At 61.4% G+C, this 27,910-nt stretch overlaps 2 protein-coding genes across 8 annotated transcripts; one reads left to right on the plus strand and one right to left on the minus strand.

Moving 5' to 3' along the window:
* Positions 1 to 736: 736 nt before the first annotated feature.
* On the plus strand, positions 737 to 10,189 carry PAM16 (presequence translocase associated motor 16). Of its 5 annotated transcripts, none has more exons than XM_077141960.1 (5): positions 737 to 864; positions 5,063 to 5,147; positions 5,917 to 6,053; positions 6,410 to 6,475; positions 7,813 to 10,189. In XM_077141960.1, the coding sequence occupies exons 1-5, from the start codon at positions 862 to 864 to the stop codon at positions 7,849 to 7,851; spliced, it is 330 nt and encodes a 109-aa protein (XP_076998075.1). In that variant the 5' UTR covers positions 737 to 861; the 3' UTR covers positions 7,852 to 10,189. The 5 variants fall into 5 exon arrangements, with proteins under 5 accessions (XP_076998075.1, XP_076998073.1, XP_076998074.1 ...); XM_077141958.1 differs by lacking the exon at positions 7,813 to 10,189 and adding an exon at positions 6,959 to 7,113 and having other exon boundaries at positions 737 to 919; XM_077141959.1 differs by lacking the exon at positions 7,813 to 10,189 and adding an exon at positions 6,955 to 7,113.
* Positions 7,095 to 26,529, minus strand: GLIS2 (GLIS family zinc finger 2). 3 transcript variants are annotated; one of them, XM_077141937.1, is made up of 7 exons: positions 26,480 to 26,529; positions 13,035 to 13,272; positions 12,357 to 12,529; positions 12,091 to 12,267; positions 11,873 to 12,006; positions 11,656 to 11,774; positions 7,095 to 10,604 (listed from the first exon to the last, which is right to left on the minus strand). In XM_077141937.1, exons 2-7 carry the CDS (start codon positions 13,204 to 13,206, stop codon positions 9,805 to 9,807), a joined length of 1,575 nt encoding a protein of 524 aa, XP_076998052.1. In that variant the 5' UTR covers positions 13,207 to 13,272; positions 26,480 to 26,529; the 3' UTR covers positions 7,095 to 9,804. The 3 variants fall into 3 exon arrangements, with proteins under 3 accessions (XP_076998052.1, XP_076998054.1, XP_076998053.1); XM_077141939.1 differs by lacking the exon at positions 26,480 to 26,529 and adding an exon at positions 22,870 to 24,259; XM_077141938.1 differs by lacking the exon at positions 26,480 to 26,529 and adding an exon at positions 15,369 to 15,880.
* Positions 26,530 to 27,910: the final 1,381 nt, after the last annotated feature.

Consider the following 27,910-nt stretch of genomic DNA (forward strand, 5'->3'; position numbering starts at 1 on the left):
GGTGATTCCTTTCTGCATCTCCAAAGGCCTGGGCTGAGCTGTGAGTGCTGAGATGAGGTATTGAGCTCTCTCAATTAAGCACCAGCCAATTAAATAAAACATCATTCATTGCAGCAGGCATGCCTCCTAGCCGACTGCAGATGTAATCAGCAACAGATGAGGTTCACATACCATTGACGCATGTCCACAGCAGTAGAACTAGGCACCATCACCTGGCCAAGTTAACACCTGAACCTAACTACCAGTGTTCATAGCAGGGTTATTCATGGGAAGGTGAATAGAACCCAAGTGTCCCACAGATGATTGGTGAAACAAATGTCCAGCTATACAGTGGAATGTTGCTCAGCCGTGAAAAAGAAGTTCTGATACAGGCTGCAAAGTGCCTTAACCTTGAAGACGGTGAAGTAAGCCAGACACAAAAGCCCACATACTGTATGATCCTATTTTCATGAAATGTGCAGAAAATGCAAATCCACAGAGGCAGAACCTAGATCAGTGGTTGCCCAGGCTGGGGAGGGGAGAATGGGGAGGCACTGCTAATGGTCAGTGAGGAGAGGAAACTGCCTCACCTTTCAACCAGCTGCTCCTTGTCCTCCCGGGACTAAGCGCCACGGCCATGCGGTCCTGGACACCAACCTCCCGTCCCCCGCCCGCCGGCAGAGCCCGCAGTATGCCCCGCCCTCTGCGTCACAGCCGGCGCCCCGCCCCCCCGGGCCGATACAGTGCGCATGCCCGGAGCGGTCTCGCGCACGCGCTCTCCGCAGCTGCCTTTGACCTCTGACCCACCTCCTGCCCTTCAGCCGGGTCGCCGGGCCACGGAAGCCGAGCCCGCGTCGGGGTCTCCGAGGCGAAGCGGCCGCCATGGTGAGGTCTGAGGCGGGCGCTGTCTAGGGAAGGGGGCGGCGAGCTCCGGGCCGGGGTGAGCGAGTCGTGGGCCCCTGCGCTGTCGGGCGGGAAATGGGGCCTCACTGCGCGGCACCCGGAGGCCGAGGCCGGCGGGGGCGGCACGCGGGCAGGGAAGGGCGCTTGGCTTGAAGGCAGGGCCGACCTGGCTGGTCGGAAATACCCGGCAAAGACGGTCGCGCGTGTGCGCCGCGTGTACCAGTCCCTGTACGAGCCGCCGCGGGCAGCCAAAGACGAGCGAGCACCTACTCTGTCTCGGAGCTTTGCCTCCGCAAGGTCCCTGTTTGAAAGTTGACAGAATGGGGCAGAATGGGCACTTAAATCTAGCCCCGTGATGCTGAAAACTGAACATCTCTACAGCAGTACACCGTGGGCGTCTAGTGCAGTGTATTGTTGGCACCTACGACCTGTGCATCGGCCCGAACCTCACTGGCCATCTTGGCATGCCCCAGGAACCTATAAAAATACGGGTTCTCTAGCTCTATGTCTAGGGATTCTTTGTATATTTATAAGGTCCCCACGCGATTCTGATCCAGCTTGTTTGAAGAAGCTGATACTTTACATTCCATTCCTTAATGAGCACTAATAAAGAAAATATTCATAGCTTACACTTCTTGACAGCGTATAGGTGCCAAGCTTTGGACTTTTTGTGGATTCTTCATTTAGTTCTTATGAACCAGGTACTGCCATGCCCCCATTTTACAAGACTGAGCCTGAAACTTAGAGAGCTTAAATAACTCATTTAAGGTCACACAGTATTGTGGGCAGTGGGGTGGTGGCGGTGAGGGGTGTAGCTAGAGCCCTGCTTTGGCAGAGGGGGCAGGGGCTTTTGGAAACTCTATCCTGAGCCATAGAGCTTATAAGATTCCAACTCTGGCCAAAGCGAGGCTGGCAGTGACTTGGCTGATTCCTGGACGGTTGCATTCGATCAGTATGTGTTAAGCATTTACTGTGGGTGTGGGAACCCGGTGGCAGAAGTGAGTTGTCCTCACCTCCTTCCAGGCTAGTTGTGTTCCAGACTAGTTGTGGTGCCAGCAACTGTGTTCCAGGGCCCTGGGGGAAAGAGCACTCTTCCTAGCTCATTGTGTCCTCCAGAAGAGGGTGATTCTCAGAGGTGGACCCTGCTCACCCCCGAGGGCCAGGAACAATGTGCTGAAGGGAGCATTGCATGGCAACCTGTGAAAGCTGGGGTCCTTTCTGAATAGGCTTAATGCAGGGTAAACCACATTGCTGAGTCCCACTGCCCCACACTGTCCTTGGCTCCAGTAGCAGGACCTTGAGCCTTCATTTTACTACATGGATGCTTCTGGCAGCAAGCCCAGGGCCATGTAATTCCCAGGTGAGAAAGCAATCGTGCCGTCCTCTTTGGGCCCAGGGTAGAGTCCTGTGGCACTGACCTCTGCTTCTTGACCATCAGCTTGGCTTGAAGTTTGATGCCGTGTCAGCTGGTTGCTCTTACTGGGGGCCTTTGGGCCTGGGTTTCAGGGGGCTTTCTGCAAGAGGCTTCATCTGGGAGTCTCCAGGCATCAGGCTTGGCTGTAGCTGGCTGAGCCCTGCTCCCCACAGGCATCTCAGCTCTGAGCAGAGGCCTGACCTGCAGCTGGTGCTCAGGGTGCACTGCCTGGTCTCTAGACCCTTAAGCACCGAGCAGCTTCTCTTCCAGAAGCAGAGGAGAAAACCGAGGTTCAGCGAGTTTGAATATGATTTGTCCAGGGCCACACAGCTAACAAGAAGCTAAGCTGGGATGCCACTCCAAGTCGGTCCAACTCCAGAACAATGTTCTTGCTCTTCTCCCATGCTGTTTCTTGGGATTGTAGCCAGCTTGTTGTAGCTTTCCCCATAGAAGGAGCTGAGGTCTCTGGCCAATAAGTTGGTGTATTGGAAGATGCTTTGGAATTCCATGGTGCCTGGCCATTGTCAAGTTTTGTCGAACGAAACAGGTGGTGAGCCCAGTGCTTACCATGACCACCACACCTGCTACCTCCTGGAAGGGCTTCCCCTAGCCATGGGGTTCTGGACATTTGGGAGCCATTGGGGCCCTAGTGCTCCTTAGGTTTGAAGCCTGAAGGGGTATGGTTTGGGGAGTATTGTAGGTACAAGCTCAGCTCTTAAGTTCATAATGTAGCAACAGTCACTAACCTCAGCAGAAAAGTAAACAGGTGATCACAGAGCAGTGTGACAAGGTTGTGCATGATGTGTGTGGCCACAGAGGTGGGGAGGCTGTGGGAGGAAGTCTCCTGGTCTGGCAGTCTCTCTACCAACTGTCCATCCCTGAGTCTCTCTCCTGCCCTGTAGCAGCTTTAGGCAAGCACATCTGTTATTTCTCTTTACACCTGCAGCCCAGCTTGCTGCAGTCCTAGCCCTTGACTTTGATCATAGGAGCATAGGAGGAGGTCTTAACTGGGCTTTTGTTTTCTGGTGTGAAACATAAGGCTTATGAAGTTGACCCCCTACTTGTGAAATACAAAGCCACTTCCATTTATAAATTCTCCCTAAAGCCTGGAATCCAAGCCCCACCAGTAGAGCCGGGCAGGTTGTTTGAGGGCAATACAAGGGCAGTCTGGGAGTCTGGGTAGCCATCCTTCTGTCTTTCCACACGAGTCTGGTTGGTGAGCTCCTCTCTGGCCTTGGCGTTCAGTCCCTGGTCCATGTTGGGTTGGTTGGCCTCCACCTCCACAGTCCAGGATCTTTGCAGCCTGGGGACACCGTGGCTCATGGTGCCAGCTTGAGGCTTCCAGCCCAAATGCCCCTGGATTTGCTATGTGAGGGGACTGGTCACTTAACCCCTTTGCACTCAAAGTCTCAGATCATCTGGATTCAGTGGCACAGTGCCTGGCACCCAGACTCAGGTGATGCTTGTTGACTGGTAGAAAATTGAACTGCAGAACAGTGTAGAGATGAAGGGGACATGACTCGAACAACCTGCCAGAGCACCGGGAGCCTGCGGGGAAGCATCCTACCCAGCTTTTCTATGTACCCACATTTTTACAGCCTCACAATCATGTGATCATTTTAATTCATTCTGTCCTGTCTTCATTCACGATACGGTCTGCACATTTTTCCTCCTCACCCACCTTCCTGGGCTGATGTTTGACTCCTTCACAAGTTCCCTGAGCTGTGTGCAGCCCAGACTAAGGGATATTCCAGGACATCCCTTACTCTTTCTTTCCGCTCATCTTGGCCCACCCTGGTCTCTCTGCCTGGAACACTTGATATTCCCATCCTGATTCCACCTGCCCTTTGAAATGCAGCCCCATAGAGATACTGTCTTCTTCCAGAATCTCCCTTTCATCCCTGATTTTTCCCTCTGTTGATTTCTCAAGCCCCTGTTCACGTCTTAATCCCTGTATGCTTCAGTAGCACACTGAATTTGCAGTCCAAGAGGTACGAAACTGGCTCTCCAGTATTGTGGAGAGTGCCCTGCCAGGCCCGTTCGATCAGTGTGTGCTTAAGGCAGAGACTGTGCTCTGGGGAACTTTGTACTCCAAGTGCTGTGTAGAGAGCAGAGTTGAATGAATGAATGGACCAACGGATGAACAAATGAACTAGCCCTACTTTGCCTTATCATCTGGTCCTTTGTGCATTTGTCTAACTAATCTCCCAGTGGGCTTTTGGTTCCTTGAAGGTAGAGGATGCTTTGCTCTAAATCGACCCATGGTGACCTTCTGTGCTGCTGACTGGAATGAACTCAAAATCATAGGATTCTAATGGTATTAGAAGAATTTGAATGGGTCTTATTTTCCCACCTGTGCAGTGGGAGAAGAAGCGCGATCATCAGTCCAGGGTCACGGAAGGAGTTAGTGGCTGAACTGGGAGAGGGCCGGGGTGCTGACTCTCAGGCCAAAGCCCTTCTTTTTGAAGCCAGTGGTCTCTGTCCCCTGCAGGCCACTTGGCCTTGGTGCCTCTTTGCCTGCCTCTGGGGATTTTATCAGGATTTGCCCTTTGGCCTATCATCCCAGGAGACCATTCTGAAACCATCCAAAGCCAAAGCTTTTTATCAGGGTAATTTGGAGCAAAGTGGCTTGTTTCTGCTGCTGTGCATAATTCCCTCAGAGTTCCTGCAGCCTTGCTGCTCGGCAGCCATTTGCAGCCCGTCTGTGTGTCTGCACGGGGTTCCCAGGAATGTGGCCCACTAACTAGATGCCTGCTTTGCCCCCAGGCCAAGTACCTGGCCCAGATCATTGTGATGGGGGTGCAGGTGGTGGGCAGGGCCTTCGCCCGGGCCCTGCGGCAGGAGTTTGCAGGTAAGCTGGGGCCCCTGTCTCCCCCTGGGCCAGGAATCCCTGCCCAGGTCAGACTTCCCTCTAGTTATGGGCTGGCGAGGTAGGAAATGCAGGGATCCCTCTGTAGGTGGGGTTCTGGGCACTAGGTGACCTGGGGCACTTTCCCATGGTGGAGGGCAGTGCTGGACTTAGGGAAATTCCCATGTAAGATAGAAGTTGTTTCCCTTGCCCCCATGTTTATCTTCAGTGAAACCTGGTTATAAGGAGTATCCAGGGCAGGGGTTGGCAAATTGGACTGCTTGGCCCCCACTTTTTTGTAAATAAAGTTTTATTGGAATGTAGCCATACTCTTTGTTTACATATTGTGTGGCTGCTTTGGTGGCAGAAACCAGTTGGTCTAAAATCTTTACTATCTGGCCCTTTCAGAAAACGGCTACTGGCTCCTGATTCTAGGGTCATTCATAGGGCAGAGGTCCCCATGGCCAAAAGCTCAGGCAGCTTAGGTGACATTGGGTAGCCAGGTCCTGGTAGAGCTGTTGCTGCCTGCCTCTGCCTGCAGAGGGACTCTCTGGTCCCCAGAGCAGCTTAAAGCTCCCCAGTTTGCTCTACCCCAGGGATGAGGGAAGGAGGGACTGGGTCATCCACAGTCTAGGTAGGGGGCCCAGCAGTGTGATGGCCAGAGCCTGCCCTTATCCTCCAGGGGGGCATGTCTGTCCTCACTTCACTGCCCCTAGAGAAGAGACACTGGCCACCTAGGGAAAGTCAAGCGCTCACCAGCATATCCACACAGCCAGCCGGGCAGCAGCTGACGCCCGGGGACGCGCCGGACACCAGTCTGCAGCCGCATCCAATCTCTCCGGCCTCAGCCTTCAGGAGGCACAGCAGATCCTCAACATCTCCAAACTGAGCCCCGAGGAGATCCAGAAGGTGCCTTGCCTTTGGCTGGGGGGAGTGCGGGGGTGGGGGGCCAGCCACCGGGGCCCGGACAAGTTAAGGGAGACCGGGCAGAGGGTGGAGCTCTGGCTGCAGCAAGTTTGGACTCCAGCTGGGTAAGAGTGACAGTCACTTGTTAATTTTTAAGGTAGAAGCAGAGACAGGAACGTTGATGGTAACGGACAAACCCTCCCTCTGTGGGCACCTGTCCAGCCCTCTGCCCCTCACAGCATGGGGCACAGGGTGGTGGGGTGGGAGCCTTCAGCTTTCCTTCGTCATCTTTTAGCTTCCACCCTGCTTCCGTAGTCAGGAGACTGCACACCTCTCACCTCACCTCCTTTCCTCTGCAGAACTATGAGCATTTATTTAAGGTGAACGATAAATCTGTGGGTGGCTCCTTCTACCTGCAGTCGAAGGTGAGTTGATTCTGGGAAGAGCTTAAACCATGGACCTCTTTTCTTCTCTTGGGGGTCCCTTATTTCCAGGCAGTTAGAAAGGTGTGCCAGGTCTTCTGATAACCTCAGCCTCAACAACAGCTGCCTCTGCCAGGCCCTATCTGTCTGGGCCCTGCCCGACTGTGACCCTGGACAGTGGCTTTTCCAGGAGCTAGGACCATGAAAGAACAGCACCATTAGCTAGTGGTGTGCTAGAGCCAGCTCTCAGCTCCTGGAAGTCAGGAAGCCCATTCCTGGCAGCTCTGAGCTGTCTGTTCCTGTGAAGGAGATACTGGCCCCTGGGCCACTCCTTTCCACATCCAGGAGGCATCTGTATTCTACTGCTGTTGCCTCAGACTGCAGAGCGGCATGCAGTCCCCTGGGGAGTGCAGCCTGGCGTGAAACCTGGAAGGGGAAGAGGCTTACAGTCTAGCCTCGTCGTTTATAACCCCCTCTCCCAGGTAGTCCGAGCGAAGGAGCGCCTTGACAAAGAACTCAGCATCCAGGCCCAAGAGGAAAGACAGAAGCCCAAAACGTGACCATTCAACTCCTCTCCACCCCACCCCACCCCACCCCACCCACCTCTAATTTATAGCTTGGGAATAAATGTCTTTTCTGTAGCTCTTGTGTATGCATCCACATTCCAGAAGACAGGTCATTCCTGCCAGCTGTGGGCTGTGTACACCCCAGGAGAAGCACCAAGTGTGTTTCCCCTGCAACCCACCTCCAGTAGCCCAGCAGGGACAGGACTCTACTGGGCTGGCGAGGGGCTGACCTGACATAGTACCAGCACCTTATCACCCTCTTGTGGCATCCTGCCAACCTTCAGCTTTGGGTCACGGTCCTCAAATTGGCCCCTGCTCTCACCACAAAGTGAAGGGGCCTTTGGGCCCCAAAGTTCTGCCACAGGCCCATCCACCTCTTCCTGGGCCGAGTTTGAATTGAGCATCTCAGTCTTCTGTGGGTAGAATGTAGCATGCCCTTAGTGGAAGGGTAGCTTTTGTCAGCCTCTCGTTTGCCTGTGGGGCAGGGGAGCAGGGCCCAGGGGCTGAGCCAAGGTCCCAGCTCTAGGACACATGCTCCCTCAGCAGCAGGACCAGGGAGGAAGCCCCAGAACAGGGCTTCTGGGAGCTGCAGTCTGTGAGGCGGGGAGCCCCAACCTGGGCAGGGGCAGGGGCCGTTTGTTAGGCATGTCCAAGGCACAGAAACCATCTTTGCAACTCACTTTTATTGTTTCTTTATAAACTTCCTCTCTCACCTGGAGGAATATATTGTTATAGTCATTAGCTTATCTCTTTTTTAAAACTCTATGCTAACAGCAATGGAGCCAAGAGGAGGAAAATCATAAGCTACAATAGAAAGGCACTTAGAACCTGTTAAAATACTGATATCTTGGAATGTGCAACAACAAACCGACAACAACAAGAAGTACACCGGCCCTTTAAAGCCTGGTCTATCACCGTATCACATGCTGAGCTAAGGTTAGCCTTCCAGTGCCCCAGTCCTCTGCTCCTGGGCTCAAGTCTCAAACCCGTGAACCCGGCCAGCTACTTAAGGCCTGCAGCCCTTCACTGGCGGGGAGGAGGGTTCTGGGGCTGGGGAGGGGCCTGAAGAAAAGAGACCAGCTCCCTCTTCCTTTGCTCACAGCCCCTTGGAGGGGCAGAGCCAGCACTGCCAGCCCTGTTGATGGCTGGGATCCTGAGCCCAGCAGCAGGAGGGCCAGGTCAGGGTAACCCTTCTGGGACAGAAGGGCAGTCCAGGAGGGGATAGGGTCAACAGAGCTGCTTGGTAGAACTGCAGGGGACCCTGGAACCACAGGGCACCAGAGACCCCTACAGTCCCATCAGACCCCTTTTTCTAATGGGGAAGTGGAGTGCTCTGGTCACCCTGCAGCTCAGGGGCAAAGCAGCACAAGCAGCAGAGCCCCAACTGCCGGCCAGCGCTTCCCAAACCACCACAAGCTACCTTAGGGAAGGGGCAGCCAGATTCCTCAGTCTGGGCAGTGGGCACGTAGGTCCCCAGCATGCTGAGCTTATTCCAGCTCAGCCACAGGCCCTCTGAATAGCACAGACCCTGGGGGAGCCAGGCAGGCTGTGGGAACCAAGCGGGGTGCTTCTAGGACAGGGCTCTGCTGGGAAAAGCAGAAGGAAGCAACTGGGGCACAGGCCCAGGCTCCTCCCTCCAGCCTCCCCTTCCCAGCTGCAGGGCTGCCTGCCTGTGGCCAGCCTTTGTCCACAGCCCCCAGAGGCTCCCTTGTACAGGATGGGCCTAGAGTCTTCCCTCCCCTCAGCAACCCCCACCCTGTGCCTAGAACAGGATCCCTGTCCCAGCCTGGGGTCTTCCCCATCAGCCTCCACCTCCCAGGGCTCCTGAAGATCTGACAGGGCCCTAGCCCTCTCTGCAGGGTGGCCTCGCCCCAGGCCAGGCCCAGCCAGGGTGGGGATGAGGAAAACGGAGCTCAGAGCACAGGCTCGGCCCGGCCCCACCTGTTCCCTGAGCAGTGGCTGGGCCAGAGACTGGATTCACTGAGAGCCACCACTGCTGTCCCTCCCCACCCTTCCCACCCTCCCAGGGTTCCCTGAAAGGCTGAGGGTGGAGGCCCCAGAGGCAGAGGGGGCAGTTAAGATGGTCAGGTGTGTCCCCTTTGGATAGAAGTGGGGCTGACCCAGGGCAGTCAGGCTGAGTTGGGTTAGGGTGGGAACAAGTAACAGCGGCAGAGCGGGCCTCCCTTCCAAGCTGGAGGCACCTTGTCAGGGGTGGGTAGGGGCAACAACGGCCTCTCTCTGTGGCTTTGCCGCGGCCTGCGTCTGTCTTGCTCTCCCTCCAGAGGATGGGTTAGAGGGAAAGGGGTCCTGGAGCCTGGGAGCAGGGTGGTCTGAGGCTAGCTGTCTCAGGTCACAAAAGGGCTGGGGGCACGCCCCACAGCAATCCTCTGCCTGTCCCGGGGGCTAGCAAGTGGAAGGGCAGGGAAGCAACAGCCTGCCAGGGTCAGCCCTGGGTGGGGAAGCCAGGGAGTTCCAGGGTGGGGAACTGAGGGACACTGTGGGTTAGTGGAGGTCCAGGGTGGGCCAAGGGCCACCTGATAGCCGTAGGCACAGGAGAGCCACTGGTCAGTGAGCCCTTAGCACCCACCCAGGAGCACAGCTCCCTGGACGGCAGGTCCAGGTCCTCACTCGGGAGCCTGGGAAGCCCACCTAGCACCATCCCTGTTGCCCAGCCTGTTGGGCCCTGTGGGCAGAACATTATTGCTATTTCGCAGAAGAGTTCTGTTCGTCGGGGGGTAGGGCCTGGAGCTGCTGTCCTGGGCAGGCTCAGTTCACCACGGCCGGTTTGAGCAGCACGGAGCCAGGGGGGATGACCACCCAGCCAGGAGCGAGTGCCTCAGGGCTGCTGGCAGCTGAGTTGACACCAGTGGAGAGGTCGAGCACAGTGCCCGGGAGCAGGGGCAGTCCGTCGGGGCTGGGCCGGGGGCGGCCGCTCTCAGTCCTTTCAAGGGGCGTCTTGCGGCCCTCCATGCCCAGGACCCTTGCCGGCCCCGACCCACGCCCCTTCTCTCCCTCAGCCTTGCCGCCAGCGGAGCCAGCGAGGAGAGAGACCACGGGCAGGCCCAGTCCACCAGCCCCAAAGGGCGAGGGCAGCAAGGGGTTCTTGGCCAAGTTGAGGGGCAGGACAGGGCCCGGCAGCCCGGGGCCCATGCCTCCCCCACCCCCGCTGCCCCCACCATTGCCACAGGCCAGCGTGCTGAGGTCAAGCGGGCCTGGGGCCAGGGGCAGGGGCAGGCCAGGCAGGCCAGGCCCCCCAAAGAGGGCAGCAGGGTTGGGGATGATGATCTGGGCCCCATTGACATAGGGGCCGCCGTCAGGGGCGGACAGGGGTGGTTTGGGGGGTGGGCGCAGCTGCAGGAGCTCCTGCTGCTCGGGAGACACAAAGTGGCCGTGGGCCTTGATGTGCTTGCGCAGCGAGCTGGGGTCTGTGTAGCGCTTGTGGCAGCCGAGCATCTTGCAGTAGTAGGGCTTGTCCACGTAGTGGGTGCGCGTGTGCTTGAAGCGGTCGCTCGAGTTGGAGTAGCGCTTGCTGCAGCCCTCGTAGGGGCAGACGTAGGGCTTCTCGCCTGCGGGGCAGGCCCACGTCAAGGACTCTCCCATCTCCTGGGTGCCCTCAGCCCCATTTCCTTCTCCCACCCCACCGCCCCACCTCCCCCAGGCCCTAAACCCAGACCAACAGCTTCTCAAGAGCGGGTGTACCCCCAGTGCCTGGCATGAGGCCTGACCCCCGTGGCCTTGCCCTTGAGAAGCCAGTCTCATGCACCCTGGCTGGGGCCTGGCTCTGGGCCTCAGGTTCCTCAGCTGTAAACTGGGGGGTGATGAGAATCACTCCAGCGGTTGGAATGATGGTCATGGAGATTATATCATTTCCATAAAGCACCTCGGGCAGGGCCTGACCAAAGTGAGTGCTGACTACTCTTTTGTTTGGTCTTCTTTCCACAAATTGGCTCCAGATTGACTAAGCGTCTGCTACCACGTGGAGCCACGAGCCAAGTGTGGCCCCTTGGCCCTAAAAATGAGGCCGGTCCAAACTGAGTGTGAAATGCACACCGATCACATAAGATGAAGAACTGCAGTCTCGTTAATGCTTGTTAAATAGTGGAAAGATAACGCTTTGGATGTATTGGGCTCAATCAAATGTATTATTACAGTTCATTTCACTGGTTGCTCTTTACCTTTTTTAATGCAGCAATTAGATGATTTAAAATTACACATGCAGTTTGCATTCTATTTCTGCCGCCCACACTGGTTCAGTACATGCGAAGCGTACAGCGTGGAGCAAAGCAGACCCAGTCTCTGCCATCCCCAAGCATGCAGCCCAGAAGGGGAGACGCATGCCAGTCAAATGATCACACAAACTGATGATGCTGAGCACATGTCGGGTATCTGACCCACCGGGAAAGCTCCCAGAGCGAGTCATAACCGAAAAGGAACCGCCAAGCACAGGGAGCCAGCTGCCCCTAATCCCTAAATGCCCAGTCCGTATGGGCCCCTGTCCCTTAGATGCCACCTCCCCGACTGCCCCAAGTGGAGTTCCCCGTCCCTGCCCCGCCCAGCCCCGCCCAGAGGACAGCTGGGCCTCCCTCCCTCCCTCCTGGACCAGCCCCACCCTCTCACCTGTGTGTGACCGATTGTGGATCTTGAGGTTCTCCAGGCGGGAGAAGCTCTTGTTGCAGGTGGGGCAGCGGTGTGGCTTCTCGTTGGTGTGTGTGCGGATGTGGATGAGCATCTTGTACCTGCTCCAGGGTGGGCGCCGGGGACACAGGTCAGCCCCTGCCCTCCTTGCACTGTCCCCCACACCCACTCCCTGAGGCCCCGGGCTGGCCTCCCTCACCTGGCATTGAAGCCGCGCCCATGGCGGGCACAGCCCTCCCAGTGGCAGCAGTAGCCCGCATCCTTCTCAGGCTTGACGTGGTAGTCGTTGACGTGGTCCACCAGGTCTTGTAGGAGCTCAAAAAGCTGGTTACACTGCGGGGGGTGGGGCAGAGTTCTGAGTCCACGTGGTGCCACCGCTCGCCACCCCACCCTCTGCTCTGCCTAGCCCCCATTTACCTTGGCCCAGCGACACACCAGCTGCTTGGGCACGGGCAGCTCGGGCGAGAGGCACTTGTCCTTGGGGGGGCTGAGAAAGGAGGAGGCAGGAAGGTGCAGGGCACCCCCAGAGCCCAGGGGCAGGAAGAACTGGAAGGAGCTGGGGACACCGTCCAAATAGCGCAGTGGCTGGAAGTCCTGGAGTGAGAGGGGAAGGGGGCAGCCGGTCACCTGACTGGGCCAGCACACTTGGACCCCCTCTCCAGACCCCTCAGCCCCCTCCTCACCGGGGCAGTTGGCACTGGAGGCAGGTCCCCGTGGCCTGGGCGCTCAGGGGACAGTGAGCTGCTGCCGTTGGGGGAGTCCAGCCCGGATGGCGGTGACAAGCTGAGGTCCACAAGAGGGGCTGCTGAAAAGCGTCCCTCCACCTTCTCAGGGAACTTGGGGTTCAGCAGGAAGCCTAAGGAAGAGGCACAACTCAGGGAGTGCTGGAACTAGGAGCCCTGCAAGGGCTCTCTGAGTCCTCTACTAGGACTTTGGAAGCAGACACCAGCCACATAGCCCTGGACCACCCTGGGATTTCATGGTCTGAGGAGCAGCCTGCACAGTTGACAAATGTGATATTAACAGACTTTCTCCACCATGAGAGCCAGCGATTGGGTTGGATGGGGCGTAGGAAGTGTACGTCTTATAGAGGAGGGCTGAGTACGCAATGTGGGAATTAGAACCCAGGACCCCTGGCTCCCATCATCCCAGGCAGAGACCTTTCTGACTTTTCCCAGTCCCCTTCCTGTCTCAGTGTACCCTTCTGTTAAATGAGTATGTCTGAGCTGGACTGGTCCTGAGTCTCCTAGCTCAGATGTCTAAATCTGGCTTTCAGGGCTCATGCAGAGCCAAATCAGAGCAGAAGGGTGAACGCCACGCTGGGCCTGAGCCCCCAGCCTGCCCCACACAGGGTGGAGTACCTGAGGGCGGGGAGCTGGGGGAGCCCGGGATGGGGCTGTCATCCACCAGGCCGAGCTCCCTGTGCAGAACACGGGGCCGGGCCACCCCCATGGTCCTCTCCCGTTTCTCTCTCGCCGCCCGGAGCTTGCTAATGCTCAGCTTCAGGTCAAGCGGCTCGTCCAAGGAGTGCATGGTGATGGGGGCTGGGTCAGGCAGCAGCAGGCAGGGGTACTCCCAGGCTTGTCTTCAAACAGGAACCTAGGGGTAGGATGAAAGCTGAGCTGTGACACTGTGACCCCAGACTCCTCTTCAGGTGGCACCTGTCATGGATAAAACCACCTGCCCCCTAGTGGCTCCTCATCCACTTCCTACAAGTCTTTTCTGGGAGGCAGTGCTACCAGGTTCAAGGCCAGATTTCCCTAGCACTGGTCACCTTAGCCTAGTCGTTTCTGACTGAGTGGGAGGCCATGTCTGGGACTCATGCCCAGTTTGGTTCCAGGAGACTCTGGAATCAGGCCAGAAGAGCAAAGAGTGGGGCTCAACTACTGATTAGCATGCCTTCTGAGCATCAGGCCCCATGCATGTGAACATGCAAGAAAGGGAGGCAGGCACTTGTGCTTGCAAAGCCTGGGTGGTAACTGCCCCCCATCTGATACCCACCCCACCACGGGGTGAGGCCTGAAGGAATGGTACCCAGGGGCGTTAGGGAGGCAGAGGGCCCTGGGCTGCCACTGCCACCAGGGGGCAGGTGGGGACTGTGGCTGGGCCTGGTCAGCAGGAACGCTGAGGTGAATGGCTCTGGTGTTCCTCTAATACCCCTTGTATTTCGTGCCCTAGTATCTTGTGGCTCATCTGTCTCCCCGGACAAGATCCACTCCTGCCAAGACCCTCTAAGTTCATGGCGCAAACGGAGCTCTGCCCCACCCAGGTGCACACAAAGAATAAGACAGCCCCCTCCCTTTGGTGACATACCCTAAGAGCCCCCAGCCCAGCGTGGCTAACCCAGGAGCCTGAGCTCAGGGGGGCTGTGCACCTGCCCAGAGCTGGGTCATCTGCAGGAGGGCGGCCACGCTGAGCCCTGTGGCCATGCCCCCCAGGCCATGCATGGGCCAGGGGCTCCCATGATGCAAGGGAGCCCGGGGCCAGACCGTCACCTCCAGCCCCTCAGGAGCCCTGACCCAGGCCAGCAGGTAGGCGGGGACAGTGAGGGATGGACATGGCCCCTCCCTTCTTCCTCCTCTGCAAGGGCAGTGGGTTGCCCTCTGCCTGACCCCACCCCCGCCCCCCATAGTTATGTCCGTCGGTCTGTGTGTCAGCCTGTCCCTCCACCTGTTTATTTTTAGACATTGGCCCAGTCTAACCTCCCCGAAGCTCCTCAGTGCTGGGAGCCTGGAAGGGGAGGAAGGAAGTAAATATTTATGCTGATTAAGAATTCAGGAGCCAGGAAGGGCTGGTGGCCTGGTCCCTTGCTGGCCCAGGGCCACTGGTCTCCCAGCAGCTTCCACCCCCTAATCCGACCTTTCGGAGAAGGACCCACGAGGCCGGCATGGTTTGAGAACTGGGAATTCAGATGGACTCTGACCCCCACCAGCAAGGCTGCCCCGGTACATACTTTGGCATCTGCCCCACCCCACCCCCAGGCCAGAGAGTAACTGAGGAGGAGTCCAGAGCCCAGGAGGACCTTATTCTTAAGATCCACAGGGAACATGGCCGAGAAGTGGGGAGGGCCCAGGAGTAGCCTGTCTCCCAGGGTGGGGCCCAGGCAAGACAGGAAGGGGGCCTCCAGGCCACCCTCTTCTCCATCAGCAGGCCTAGTCCCCAGAGACCTCACCCCACCCCCCACTTCCTGCCACTGGGTTCTGCCCAAGGAGGCAGGGGCTCATTCCCAAGGAAGCCAGAGCCAGCCGGGGGCCCGACCTCCCCTCTCCTAGGAAAGGAGGAAGGAACCACAGGAAAAGCCCACAGCTCCCAGCACCCCCACCCAAGGCTGGCCCCACCACCCCACTCCCTGGAGAAGACCGCCTGTGACCCCCCACTCTTGCTTTGACCTTGGCCAACCTCAAAGTGTGCCGCCCACCCCCCTCCCGGCCGGCAGCAGCCAGTTCTGGGCTCCTGGCTGGGCGAGGAGGGGGCGGCAGAAGCCAGGTTCCCACTCTCCCCGCAGGCTCCGCTGGACTGCCAAGCCCCTGCGGAGTCCCAGCCACGCCAGCGCTCCATGCGGTGCGGTGCTGTGCCGGCCATGGTGGGGACACGAGGGTTCCACAGAGAGTGATGCCAGAAGGTGAGACCGCGTCCCAGCCCAGGGTGCAGGTAACTCGGCCACGGGCCAGGGCGGGCTTCCAAACCCTGCACACCTGGCATGCGCTGAGACTGCAGGCCAGTGACTTCACCAATGGGGAACCCCCACACCAGCCCCTTTAGTTTCCCTCGGAGATTCGGCCCTTGGCTTGCTGACAGCTTTGGGCAGTAAGGTGGGGGTCCCGGCATCCGGGAACTAGGTCTACTTCACAGCCCCCTCGCACAGTCCAGGGCCCAGCATCCAGCAGGAGCGCGCCAGTTGCTGCACAGCGTCAGGTGACCCGGTGCGCGGACTGCCTGGCGTCCATCGCTTCCTTCTAGGAGTCTTGCTGCGGAACCGCCCCGTGCCTCAGTTTCCCCGCTGGTGAAACGGCCAGCAGACGTGCTGGGCTGTTGCGCGATCAGAGATAAAGGGGCGCGTCTCTCCCAAGTGGTCAGCACGGGAAGTGCTGAACGCGCCGCCCCGGCCCCGGCCTGCGGGGTGGGGAGACCTGCTGCGCGCGGCTCCTCCCGCCGCAAAAGGAACTAATTAGAGCAGAGGGAGCTGAGGAAGTGGCGGCGGCGAGGGAAGCGCGCGCGGGGGCGGCCGCGGGACCACCGGAGCTGCCGGGGGAGGGAGACGCCGCTCGGGCCTCCCCTGCTCCCCGGGGCGGGGGTCACCCGGAGGGTGGGCTGGGCTGTCCCCTGCAGGGCCCCGGCCACCGCCCCCCCGCCCGGCCGTGCCAGACAATGGCTGCTATTGTGCGCGCCCGCCCCGCCGCCCCGAGCCGGCCCCAGCTGCAGCGCCCGGCGCGGAGCCCCTGCCCCGGCAGGTAGCGCCAGCGAGCCGACCCTAGCCCCCTCCGTCCCCCGCGCCCCGATGGGGGGCCCCCGCAGCGGCTCAGGGCACTCGGGGAAATTGAGCCCCAGACAGACGCATGGAATCCTCCCCCATCGGGTAGGGTGGAACCCGATTCAGATGGGGGAGAGATGCTCATCCGTTAAACACCTACCACTGTCCATCCACGAATTCACTGAACCCTCTAAAAATCCTGCTGGGAGTGAATGCTGTCATTTTCCTTGTGGGTTCAGATGGGGAAACTGAGGCTGGAGGGCAGGAGCCAGTGGGAGCCAGAGCTTGCAGGAATTCCGCCTCTGGTTAAAGCCCCGCCTTCCCTGCCTGGGGAGGGCAACTGGCTAGTGGGAACCTGGAGAGATGGGGGGGCGTGGGCTGGGCATGCCCACTCTGGGGACCACACCCCACCCCTGTCTTCTTAGCAGATGTAGCACAAAGTCAGGGTCCTCTGTAAGATGGGGCTGCCATCCCTGCCTACCCCACACCAGTCTGACAACTGTTGTCAAGGACACGCCAGGGACCCCCTTATTTCCAGGGTAGTCCTGACTGGGGACAGGGGCCCAAGATGCAGCTCTTAACAGTCCAGCTGCTGGCAGTGAAAGTAGCACAGCTTTGTAAATGTCATTAATGCCATTGAATTGTACACTTCAAAATGGTTAAAATGGCCAATTTTATGGTCTACATACAAGTTACCACAATAAAACAAAAATTTTATGTTTCGAGTCCATGTGACTTTCTTGATACCAAATGGAAAGGGGAAGCGAGTCCCTGGCCTCCCCTGCCCCACCTGCTCAAGCCTGCTCTGTGCAGACGTCAGTGGCTGGTGGCTGGCTCTACAAAAGGGGACACTGAGGGCCACAGCAGGAGGTGGTCACCCCAGGTTGCACAAGCAAGTAACAGGGCGGGAACCAGGACCAGGGGCGACAGAACGTCCACGGTCAGTCGTCCGGAGCCCTGCGACACGCTGGCCTCACTGAGGGGGTGCAGCTTTACCCCACGTTACAGATGCGGACACCAAGGTCCGGGGGACTGAGTGACTGTCCAAGATCACACGACTAGTCTGCACCGGGCCCGGGTTTCCAGCCCAGGTGTTGAGTCCAGAAGCCCAGTTCACCCCTGGCACCTCCTGGCCCGTGGGCGCAGGCAGGAACGGCGCTGGGGTCTGAAACCCCCCTCCCTGCCCAGGGGCTTGCAGGGACTAGAAGCAGGTCTAGGAGGGGCAGCAGGCAGTGGGTGGGCGCTGGAGGGGCTGGAGGGGCCGGAGGGGCCGGAGGGGGTGAGGGCAGAAGGCTTGGAGAGCCGAGGCCAGAGCCGCTGCCAAAGCAAACGGCCCCACAGCCCCGCATTCCTGGGAACACGCCGTGGCTCCAGCCTGGGCCAAGAGCTCCACCCTCCCCGGCGGCCCAGAGGCGGGCCCGGGGCAGGGGTGAGGCCCACGGGGGCCCAGACAGCCTCGGCCTCTCCCGGGCCCGGCTTCCTGAGCAGGCAGCAGGCGGCTCCAAACGTGGGCTGGACCTCCTGGGTCCCTCTGGCTCGGCCACTTCCTGCCCAGGAGACCTGGGGGCAAGTCACCTGCTCTGAGCCTCATCATCCTCGTCCCTTAAAATGAGAATGATGGTGACAGTAACTGCACCCACGACCGGATTTGGGGAGTAATCAATGAAATAATGCCCACCCTACCCTTCCTTCATGTCTCCCACTAGGACGTCACATTCAGCACCTAGAACAGTGCCCCACACAGAGTAGGTGCTGGACAAAGGTCATGCGACTGTCCCCTTTGGCTGGACCCGGGCCCCTGAGGACAGTGAGTGGGAACTGGCCCACAGCCCTGCGGCCTCACTCAGAATTGGGGACAGCCTCACGACCCTGGGACGTGAGACAGCCTGTGCTCCTCACAAAGCCATGGGGCTCCTTTCCACCCCCAAGTGACCACAGGGTCCCCACCCACCTTCTAGAACCTGACACCCGCAAAGAAAGCAGCGGGAGGCCCAGGAGAGGCCCCACAGAGTCGGCTGCCAGCTGCCTCCTACCAGTGGCAGAGGAGGGTGTCGCTGAGGTCCTGGCCTTGCAGGTCCCAGTAGGACACCCTGGGCAGCACCTCTGGGAACAGCCAGTCTCACCTTCCCTGGGAACCGCGTGCTCAGCAGGGGGCCCTTTCCCCACCCCAAGATGGGCACTCAGCCAGGACCTGGGGCCTCCCCAGACCCCTTGGGAAATGTAGGAAGGAAGAGGGGCCCCAGTGACCCGAGCAGGGCGGGGCGCTGTGCTCTGAGCAGCACCCAAGGAGGGGTGCTGGGGGGCCCACTGGGGGGCCGCCAGAGCCCTCTGGAGTCAGGCTACCCTGTTCCTGGGGCTGCCCCTGGCTGTGGGGTCCCCAGTGGGGCCTTGATGTCTTCTTTGAGCCTCGATTGCCCCATTGGTAATCCAGGCACCATGATAAGGGCCCAGCTCAAATTTGGGGTAAGCTTGGCCCGATTCTGGCACACAAAAAGTGCCAGTAACTGATAGCCCTGAGGGCTGGTGTTCCCGGCTCCAGGCGGGAGGTGCCCCACACAGCAGCTGGGCCTGCCAAGGTCACCAGGAAGCTGGGAGGCAAACCAGTGGGCTCCCCCCAAGCCCCTTGCCACCCCTGGCTCCCCCGGAAATGCTGTGCCTGTACTGCATCCCCCAGAGCCAGCAGGGTACCAGGCCCTGGGGAGCAGCTCATACGTGCGCCCCAGCACACACATGCACACTCACATAGACGTGCAAGCCCGTCCAGCTGCAGGGGCCAGCCTGGCACAGGGGGCCTCCCTTCCTCCTGGTGGCTCTGGTCCCCCTTGCGGCCCCCGCCCCCGCTGCCTGCCTGCAGCCACCTTTGCACAACTATGTCTGGTATTTTCCTGTCTGCCCAGCTTGGGGGGTTGGGGGGGCCTGTGCATGGGGCCATGAGCACTGCCTGAACCTGGGCCTCAGCCAGAGGGGAGCCCGCCAAGCAGCCCCCATGCTGCACCCCCCGGACTGGGAGGGGAGGGAAGGGCTGGGTCCAGGCCGCCCAAATCCCTGGGAGGGGCCAGCACCAGGGGAGCCAGACAGGGGCGCGGGCCCAGCAAGGCCCAGGCAGAGGTGGCCCCGAGAGCATGGGGAGGGCCAGGCTCTCTTCCAAGGGAGCACTTGGGCCAGCAGAGGCCTCGGCCAGGGTGCTGCACGATGTGGAGGACACCCACAGGCCCCCAGATGCACAGACATGTGCATGCATCTCACACCTGTGCACAAACAGCCCAGGGCCCAGCAGTTCTCAGCTTATGGGTGGCGTGGGTCTGAGTCCCAGTCCCCAAGGGGAAGGGAACACTGGGTTCCCCAAACCAAGCCCAGCTGCAATTTCCTTCCATGCCCCAGAGCCTATACCCACTGCCCACCTTCCCCATGTCCCTGGGCACAGGCCCCCAGTCCTGCATGGCACAGCACCGGCCAGCCCTGAGAGCAGGAGAGGGGCAGGGTGGGCTCTGGACCTCAGCCCTTCCTTCCCCACCTCCAGAGCCATTCACCCACTTACTCATTCTGGGGGGCCGGCGGAGGAATGAGGCAGAATCCCGGCCCTCGAAGGAGAACCACGGTGGGCAAAGGATCAGTGGTAGGGGGTGGGCTGCTCCTGGGGAGCCTGTGGTGGGGGGATGTCAGATCCGGCTTAGCCACGTGGACATGGAAGAGTCTCGGAGAAAGGAGCAGCGGGTCCAAACAAGCCCTGCGGTGGGGCCAGGCTCGCCTCCCCTCCCCTCCCAGCCACTGGCTCAGTTCATCCTCCCACACTGTGAATTAGATACCAGTATCCCCATTTTCCAGATGTGGAAACTGAGGCTCAGAGCAGTTTAGTTACCTGCCACAGTCACAGAGCTCCTAAGTGGCACTGCTGGGATTCACCACCGGTTGCTCAGACTCCAAAGCCCACACTCTTTTCTGGACCCAGTTCCAGGAGCCAGGAGGTTTGCCCACCCTCCCATTTTGAACCACAGGAAACCTGCCTGTCCTTCCCGAGAGGATGAGAGAGAGTGAAGAGACCAAATAGGGAGGTTGAGCCAGGACCTAGAGAGCACTGAGGAGCCATGGAGTGTTCTATACAGAAGACAGTGCCATCTTCCTTTTCAGACCAGATTTTCCCACCCCAGGCTCTCCCCTTCAGCACGTCCCCTCTCAGGATCCATTCCAGTTTGACATTCCCACGTTCTCCACTTCCTCAGTGCCCGCCCCCCATCCCCTCCTCCAGGAAGTCTTCTCTGATTAACCTGTTCCAAACCTCAGCTTCCTGCAGCTGCCTGAAAGCCTCCTATGAGCAGAGGACGTCCTTCAGTCCCTGCACTCCTGGGGGCAGGAGGGGACCCATGGACCCTGCCTGCTACCCTCCTCCCGGGGCCACAGCCTCAGGAATGCGTTACCAGTACCACCAGCACTTACCAGCTCCTGAGTAGGGTCTGGGTGCTAGTTCTCTGACCAGCCCTTCTGCCCCGCCCCTGACCTTCGGAGCTCCTCACCAAGAAGAGGGCCCTAGACAGGCAGGGGTATCTCTGGGGTCCCAGGCAGGCTCTGAGCCCCTCGGGGGGTGTGGAGGAGAAGGCATCTCCGAGCAAGCATGACACCATTACCTGGGGCCCCTGGATCTGAACCCCCTCCCCCCACTGGAGGAGACCACCCAACATGCTAAGCTGTCCCAATTCATTGAGTGCTTCAGGGCAAGCCTCTGTGCCTCAGTTTCCCCACTTGTGAATGGAGGAGGGCCGGCCTGGGATGGAACCGGAGCTCGGGCATCCTAACTGCTCCCTTCACGTGACATCATCACACGTGCCCTTGGATTTTCCCAAATGCTTAGTGCCCAGGGTGTTTGTTGAGAGAATGAATGAGTGGGTAATGGAATGAAACCATTTGCTGTGCCCACTGCACACCTGAGGTGGGCAGGTATAGAGGCACTTGAGGCCCAAAGAGGGAAATGGGGAGCTCAGGGTCAAGTGCAGGCTAGGGCCTGGTTCCCTGGCGCTCTAGGGTGAGGGACCCAGCAGCACACCTGGAGGAGGCAGGGGCGGCCTGGCAGCGGGGCGGAAGGGCCTGGAGGCTCCCACTTCCCCTCCTGTCGCTCTCCGCCCAGCCCTGGCCTGACCGGGCCCAGTGGTGGCAATGCACGGGCTGGGGCCTCTCCTTGCCCACTGCGGGCAGGACAGCAAGCCCAGGATGGCGGCAGCATCCCAACCCATCGGCGTCCTTTCCTTCCAGAGGCGAACACCCACCTGGCAGGGCCCTGCCAGACCTGGACTGCCCGAGGCCTTAGGGGCCAAGGGGAATAACCTCGGGGTGTCCTGGGGGGTAGAGGACCTGGAGGCCGTGGCCTAGGTGAGGGTGGTGCTGGCAGGCAGACAATCAGCAGCAGTGGGGACTAGGGGTAGGGGTGGGGAGGAAAACTCTAGAACAGGGCAGGACAAGGGACGGCTCCACAGCCTTTGGAGGGAGGGCCTTCATGAATTGGTATCGGTCAGCGTAAAAGTGTGGGGATGGAGTTGGGGGAGGAGCGAGTGGCCCCGGGGAGCACCTGGCTTAGACAGGCAGGGACTTGCCAGGCAGACCCAGGTGGACGATGGGGGGGAAGGGAGGGAGGCTCCCCTAGACATATCTGCCCCCACATTACACATTGCATGGACAGGGGTGGCGGAGCAGAGCTGGGGGGCTCCCTGGCTGAAACGGCACTTCAGGGACCAAGGCCACACAGCCCCGAGCTCCAGTCCCCCCAAGTCCCTCTCTGACCCCAGCTGATCTCGGGCCCAGCCCCCACATCTCTGAGCCTCAGCCCCCTACCCGCCAGTCCCTGACAGCCCCCTTATTCCAGGATCCGAGTGAGGGTCCAATTGTTTTCCGGAGCCTCCCGGCCCGGGGCTGACTCGGGCTGTTCGGCAGAAACGTCTCCTGGGACCTCCGCCGGCTTCCCACCCGCCCTTGGCCACGACCGGAGGAGGGGGCCGGCTGGCTGGCTGTGCGTCCCCTCGTGGGCGGCCATCTGCCAGGCGGGAGTGCATGTGCCGCGGAGCGCTCGGCCGCCTGCCCGAGGGAGGGGCTACCTGGCCTCCCAGGCGGCCCAGACAAAGGGCGGCCCCCAGCCTCCGAGGTTCGCAGCCCCGCCGGCCCATCCCCCAGCAGGGGCATCTGTAGCAGATGGGAAGGTCCCCCTCCTGCACGTCCCCCCCCCCCCCACCCAGCCACTGGCCCCCCCAGGCTCCTCCCAGCCTGGCCACCAGCAACCAAAACCTCCTCCCATCTGATCTGGGGAGCGGGGAGGGGGCCTTGGAAGGCCAGAGGCCCCTGACGTGGGGGTCCCCACACCTGCCCACCCCAGGGGGGGGCTTAGAGGGGAGGGCTTGGCCAGGACTGCAGAGAGAAAGGGCCTCATACTCCACTCAGGTCGGTCCTTTGGGGCCCCCTGGGGAGAGGCTATGTGGGAGGTTGCTGGCACTGCCTGCCCCCTTGGCCTGGAGGGTCCCCCGAACCCCCAGGGTGGGGAGAGGGAGGGGGCCGGGCTTGGCCTCCTGCAGACCCAGCCAGGCTCAGATGTCTCCCAGGACAGCATCCCAGCCCAGGGCCCAAACAGGCGAGGGGTGCAAAGAGTCTGCAAAGCCTACAGGCGCTGGAAGGCACCTGTGCCGACGTGGCTTTTTCGGGGGTATGGAAGGCGTTCCCGCCCACCTCGCCACCCTTGCCCCACCTACCGGGGGACCCTGGCGCTGTCATCAGCTGGAGAGACCCAGTGCTTACAGTAGTCTGTCAGCATCAAGACAGGGGCCCAGTCTCCTCGAAGCTGGGTGCCCCCACTCCAAGCAAGTCTTTTCCTGTTGTGGGATCAAAGCAAAGGCCCCAATCCTGGATGAATAGGGAGGTACTAGCGTTGCAGTCAAGGGGCTGATGCGGAAGCCCCTTGGGGGGACCCTCCAGGCCAGGTCCCCTTTGAGAGGCCCCTCCAGGCCAAGGGGTGCAGGTGTCCCAGGCCAGGGCGGTGGGGGGAGCCCCATCCCCACCCATCCCAGCATTCTTAGAGGAAAGCATTCTACTCTTGGCCCATCTCTGGGGCCTTTTCATGCCCCTGGGGCAGGGTGGGGGGCAAAGCAGACAAGGGTGGGGCTCAGACATCATTCTGGCTGGCCTCAGAGTCCCAAGCAGCAGCCAGGGTAGGGTCCTCAGCACCCACCCCCCAGCACCTTCTGGGGGTCAGCCCTCTGGCCTCGATCACCTGCTATGAAACCCCTCAAACAGAGGACAAGGGTACAGGGGAGACTTTCCTCCATGGGCTCAGAAAAGGCAGCCGCCCCCCCCCCCTTTCCACCCAGCTTGGAGTCTTCCAGAACCCCCGCCCCCACACCCGGGCTCCAGGAACCTACAGAGGCCTCCTGAGCTGGAAGGCTGGAAGGGGAGGGTGGGCATAGGGGTACCCCCATCAGCACATGTCTCCCCCACCAACCCCCCGGGCCCCCACAGGCAGGAATGCCAGGGCCAGGGCCCCACTCCAAACCCCTCCCAAAGGGCTCAACTCCAGGCCCCAGCCCCAACATCTGGGCCCCCCCAGCCACAGCTGTCGCCTCCCTGCCTCGGCATGGGACTGCCCCAAACTCTGCCCAGCACCACCCTCCCCCCACCTCGCCCAAGTGGGAAATTTGGATTCCAGGCGAGTTGTGGTAGATGGAAATGCACATGGGAAAATCGTCAGAAAAACACATTCTTCCTTCCATACGGCAGCACAAACCCAGGGAGGATTAGGTGGCAAGAGGACACGCCCACCGCCCGGGGCCAAGGCCAGGCCGGGCGGGTGGAGGGGAGCACCGGGGCCCCTGCGGTGGGGTGCAGGGCTCCAGGCCTTCCCTCCAGACCTGGAGGAGGGACCCTGGCAGACCTCTGTCTTCCTGTAGGCCCCTTGCCACCCCCTCAGCACCCCTGCACTCCCACCGAGGCCAGGAAGAAATCTCTGCTCTGTGGTTACCCATTTGCAGCTGGGCTTTTTAGAAGCAACAAAAGCGTTGTGGAGACGCGGTTCACACGATTGTTTAAAATGAGGTTTTTGGATCATCTGCGGCATCCAGTTATTCATACCGGCTCCACCCACGGATAATTGAGAGTTGGCTTTTTGTTGCACTTAGGGCCCCCTCCTCCCCCATGCCCCAGTCCCCCACTCTTCTTATAGACTTTGGAGCTCCAAGAGGAGATCAGACCTTGTCTGATCCTGATCCCTTGGTTTTATAGATGGGGAAACTGAGGTGCACAAAGGGGAACTGGGAGTTGGTGGCCAAGCCAAGAGCAGCAGCCATCAGATTCCCAGGCCTGGATATTTTTCTCCCTTGTCCTCCAGGCTGCGGCTCAGCTCCAGCAAATCCCCCAAAGCCACGGCCCCCCAAATCACCAGATGCCTGGAAGCCGAGTGACTCACTGACTTCCGGGGCAGGCACCCCCTCTCCATCGCTGAGGGAGGGACTGGCAGGTGTCCCCTAATAGAGAGCCAGGAGCAGGGAGAGGCCCCCCAGGGGGCCTGGGCCAGGGTCACTCAGGGGCCAAAGAGCCCCAGCTGGAGGGATTTAACACCAAGGGTCAAAGGTCACAGACGGAGCCAAGCAGGCAGGCCTGGGGGGGTCAGCGGGTCAGCACTAATGGCAGCTCCAGAAAGATGGGGGGGAGGGGCAAAGGAAAATAGGGCTGCTTCCAAGGGCTCCCCTCGCCCTCTGAGAAGGGGTGCCCCAGGACCCTGGCGCTGCCTCCAGCCTGGCTGGCTGCAACCCGGTCAAGATGGGCTGGGTGGGAATGGATTGTGAGATAGACTGGGCTGGAGCTCAGCAGGGGTGTCCAGGGAGGGCCCCCAGGTGCAGCCCCTCCCCCAGTGCAGGGTAGGGCCAGCTGGGAGGCCCAGGCCCAGCCCAGAGGAGAAAAGAGTGGGGGGAGGAGCAGGGGGGAGGCCCCGAGGTCACCAGGGAGGGAAGGCCGGGTGGCTGGACTGGAACAGCTGTGGGGCTGTGACACTCGGGCGGGGCTTGGGGAGGGGTGCGGGGTTAAGGGACAGATCGAAGGGGCCAGGGTCTCTTCTTCCCTGAGCTGGGGGGAGAGGGATACACTGAGGAAGGTCCCCAGAGAGGCTAAGAACCTCCCGACTCCTGGGCTGTCTGCCCCAGCTGCTGACTAAGCCCCACCTCCCCTGCGGGATGCCAGGGCCTGGTCTGGGAACCCTCAGGCAGCTCCCAGGGTGGGGTGGCAGCCTTCGAGGACCCTGCTCAGGCCCTGGCCTAGCACAAGCGCCATGGAAGTTCAGGCCTTGGCCAGATCCTGGGCTGGCCTGGCTGCCCCCTCCGTGTCAAGCGTTCGCTCCAGAGCCAAGATCCTGGGCTGTGATGGCCGGGAGCCCAGGCCTCCTCCCTTCACCCCTTCCCGCTTCCCAGACCCCAGGGCAGGGCCGGTGGGTCCCTGCAAACCTCCCTGCCTGACCCCCAGGGACCCTGCCAACTGGGCCCTTCTGGGCAGGCTGCAGACTGCCCTGGGGTGGCTGGAGGACCGGGCCGGGCAGGGCAGCGCGCCAAGGCCTCCAGGTGCCAGCTTGGCTCCCAACCCCATCCCAGGGGGCTGCGGGGGGTGGGGGTAGGGGTAGAGGGCCAGGCCGCCCTCCCTGGGGATGCACCTGCCTCAGCCTCCTCTCGGCTGAACCTCCCCAGGCCAGCCGGGATGCCCCTGCCTGTTCCCACTAAGCCCACAGGGGAGGAACAAATGCTGGGCAGCAGTCCCGAGGCGCCAGTACCCCCTGCCCTGACCCCCAGGGGCGCCCCTTCCTCGGGTCCAAGGAAAGGCTGGGGCTGGCCAGAGGAGCAGGGAGAGACTTTCCCGGACTAGGGAGGAGTCACCTTTCGCCCCCCTTGCTAGAAACAGGCGTGGCGAGGGGGCAAATGCCCCCGACAACTTCGTGCCCGGCTCGGGTGCCCTCCGGAGGGGCCCCCCAGTGCGCCCCCACCGCGGCCGCCCAACTTCCCCGCCGAAGTTTGCGCGCCCGCCCCGGCCCGGGTCGCGGCTCCAGCCGGGTCCGGGCAGGCAGGAGGAAAGGAGGAAAGAGAAAGGCAGAGAGACCGAGCGCCGGGGCCGGAGCCGGCGAGGGAGGGAGCGCGCGAGGCCGCCAGGGAGGGAGCGAGCGCAGGGGCCGCGGCGAGAGCTCACAATGGCCCGGGGCGAGGCGCGGACGCGGGAGGGGGGAGGCGACCCTCGGGACCCCGCGGTCCCCGCGCGACCGGCGCGACTCCCCTCGCCCCCCCCACCGCCCTTTCCCCGGTCCCCCTCGGCGCGACACCCCAGGCTGCCTACCTCAGCGACGGGGGCGGGCGGGCTCGGCGCTGCGGGCTCCGGCGGTCGGGGGGCGGCGGCGGCGGCGGCGGGGGGGAAAGCGCGCGGGGGAGGGGGCCGGGGCGGGCGGGGGCCGGGGCGCGGGGCTCACGGGGCGCGGGCTCCCCTGGCACGGCCGCCCGGCGCCCGGCCGCTCCGCCACATCTGCAGCTCCGGCAGGGAAGGTGGCCGCGGCGGCCGGGCCGTGCGGGGATGTCTTAGGGAGGGAGGGAGGAGGGAGGCGGCGGGGGGAGGGCCCGGCGGACCGAGGAGGAGGGAGAAGAGGAGGGGCGCGGGGGGCGGCCTCCCTCCCTCGCTCCCTCCCTCCCTCCCAGCAAACCCCTCTCGCCGCCGCGGCCCCAGGCCCGGGGCGCCAGCTGCCAGGCGGGGCGTGCGCGTCGGGGGGGCGGGGGCGGCCGCGAGCCGGAGCCGGGCCGGGGGAGGGGCGGGAAGGAGGGCGGCGGGAGCGGGCACGGGCAGGGAGGGGTTGCCGGGCCGCGCGCGTGCTCCTCGGCCCCATCCTCGTCCCCCCCCCTCCGCGGCCCCGCCCCCGGCCCGAGGGCAGCGCTAGGACACGGCCCGGAGGTGGCCCGGGGGTGGCGCGTGGGGGGGGTACGTCCCGCCCTCGGGGAAGCCCGCGGAGGGGGGTGTGTGCGCGCGGAGAACCGGAGAGAGGACGGGCGGGCCCAGAGAAAAAGCCCCCGAGCCCGCGAAGATGGAAGAGGTCGCGGCGGCCGGGGGGCGGGGGGGGGCTGGGGGCCCGTCGCCTCCCTCCCGCGGGGTCACCTTGGCCCAGGCCCCCCGTGGCCCAGGGCGGCCGGGAAGACGGCAGGAAAGCCTGTCCGCGGGCCCGGGTTTCTCCAGCCAGCCCAGCTTCGGGAACGCGCGGGCAGAGTCCCGGGCTCCGGATTCCGGGCCGCGTAAACCCGGGTTCGAGGCCCGGCTCAGCCATTTGCTCGGCCTCAGTTTCCATAACCGTGGAATAAGGACGAGGCCCGTCCCGGGGCAGTCTGGCTCCCGGCAGTTGGGACCACCTGCATCCCCTAGCCTGAGCGCCTCGGGGCCCTTGGGCGCGCTGGGACCCTCGGCCTGCAGCTCGCGGCCCGCGAGTGTCGGGCTAAGCTGCGTTCCCCCTCCTGATGGTGAACCACAGACTCGCGTTCCCGAGTGTGTTTTGTTTGGGCCTCTGCAGAGCCCCCGCCCAGCTATTTCCTTGCCGCCCGGCTGTCTTGGGGTAGATCGTGGTTCCAAAATAACCCTCCCGCCGCTCGCCGGGCCCGCCACCTCGCAGTTGGCCCGAAGGGGTCCAGGAAAAGACATCTTAGAAATTAGCATCCTCTCCTGGGTGAGACATCTGACTCGCATTGTCACTCGCCTTCTTGCGTGTGCGGCGTGCCTCGGCCCTCCGGTCTT

The sequence above is a fragment of the Tamandua tetradactyla genome, chromosome 23, assembly GCF_023851605.1.
Source record: "Tamandua tetradactyla isolate mTamTet1 chromosome 23, mTamTet1.pri, whole genome shotgun sequence".
Lineage (NCBI taxonomy): Eukaryota > Metazoa > Chordata > Mammalia > Pilosa > Myrmecophagidae > Tamandua > Tamandua tetradactyla.

Coding starts and splice junctions, on each gene's coding strand:
- PAM16 (XM_077141957.1), top strand. Junction 6,054..6,409: donor GCCCCGAGGAGATCCAGAAG/GTGCCTTGCCTT, acceptor TTTCCTCTGCAG/AACTATGAGCATTTATTTAA. Junction 6,476..6,958: donor CCTTCTACCTGCAGTCGAAG/GTGAGTTGATTC, acceptor TCTCCCAGGTAG/TCCGAGCGAAGGAGCGCCTT.
- GLIS2 (XM_077141937.1), bottom strand. CDS start 13,206: ATGCACTCCTTGGACGAGCCGCTTGACCTGAAGCTGAGCATTAGCAAG. Junction 12,268..12,356: donor CTCCAGTGCCAACTGCCCCG/GTGAGGAGGGGG, acceptor CTCTCACTCCAG/GACTTCCAGCCACTGCGCTA. Junction 11,775..11,872: donor GGGCGCGGCTTCAATGCCAG/GTGAGGGAGGCC, acceptor ACCCTGGAGCAG/GTACAAGATGCTCATCCACA.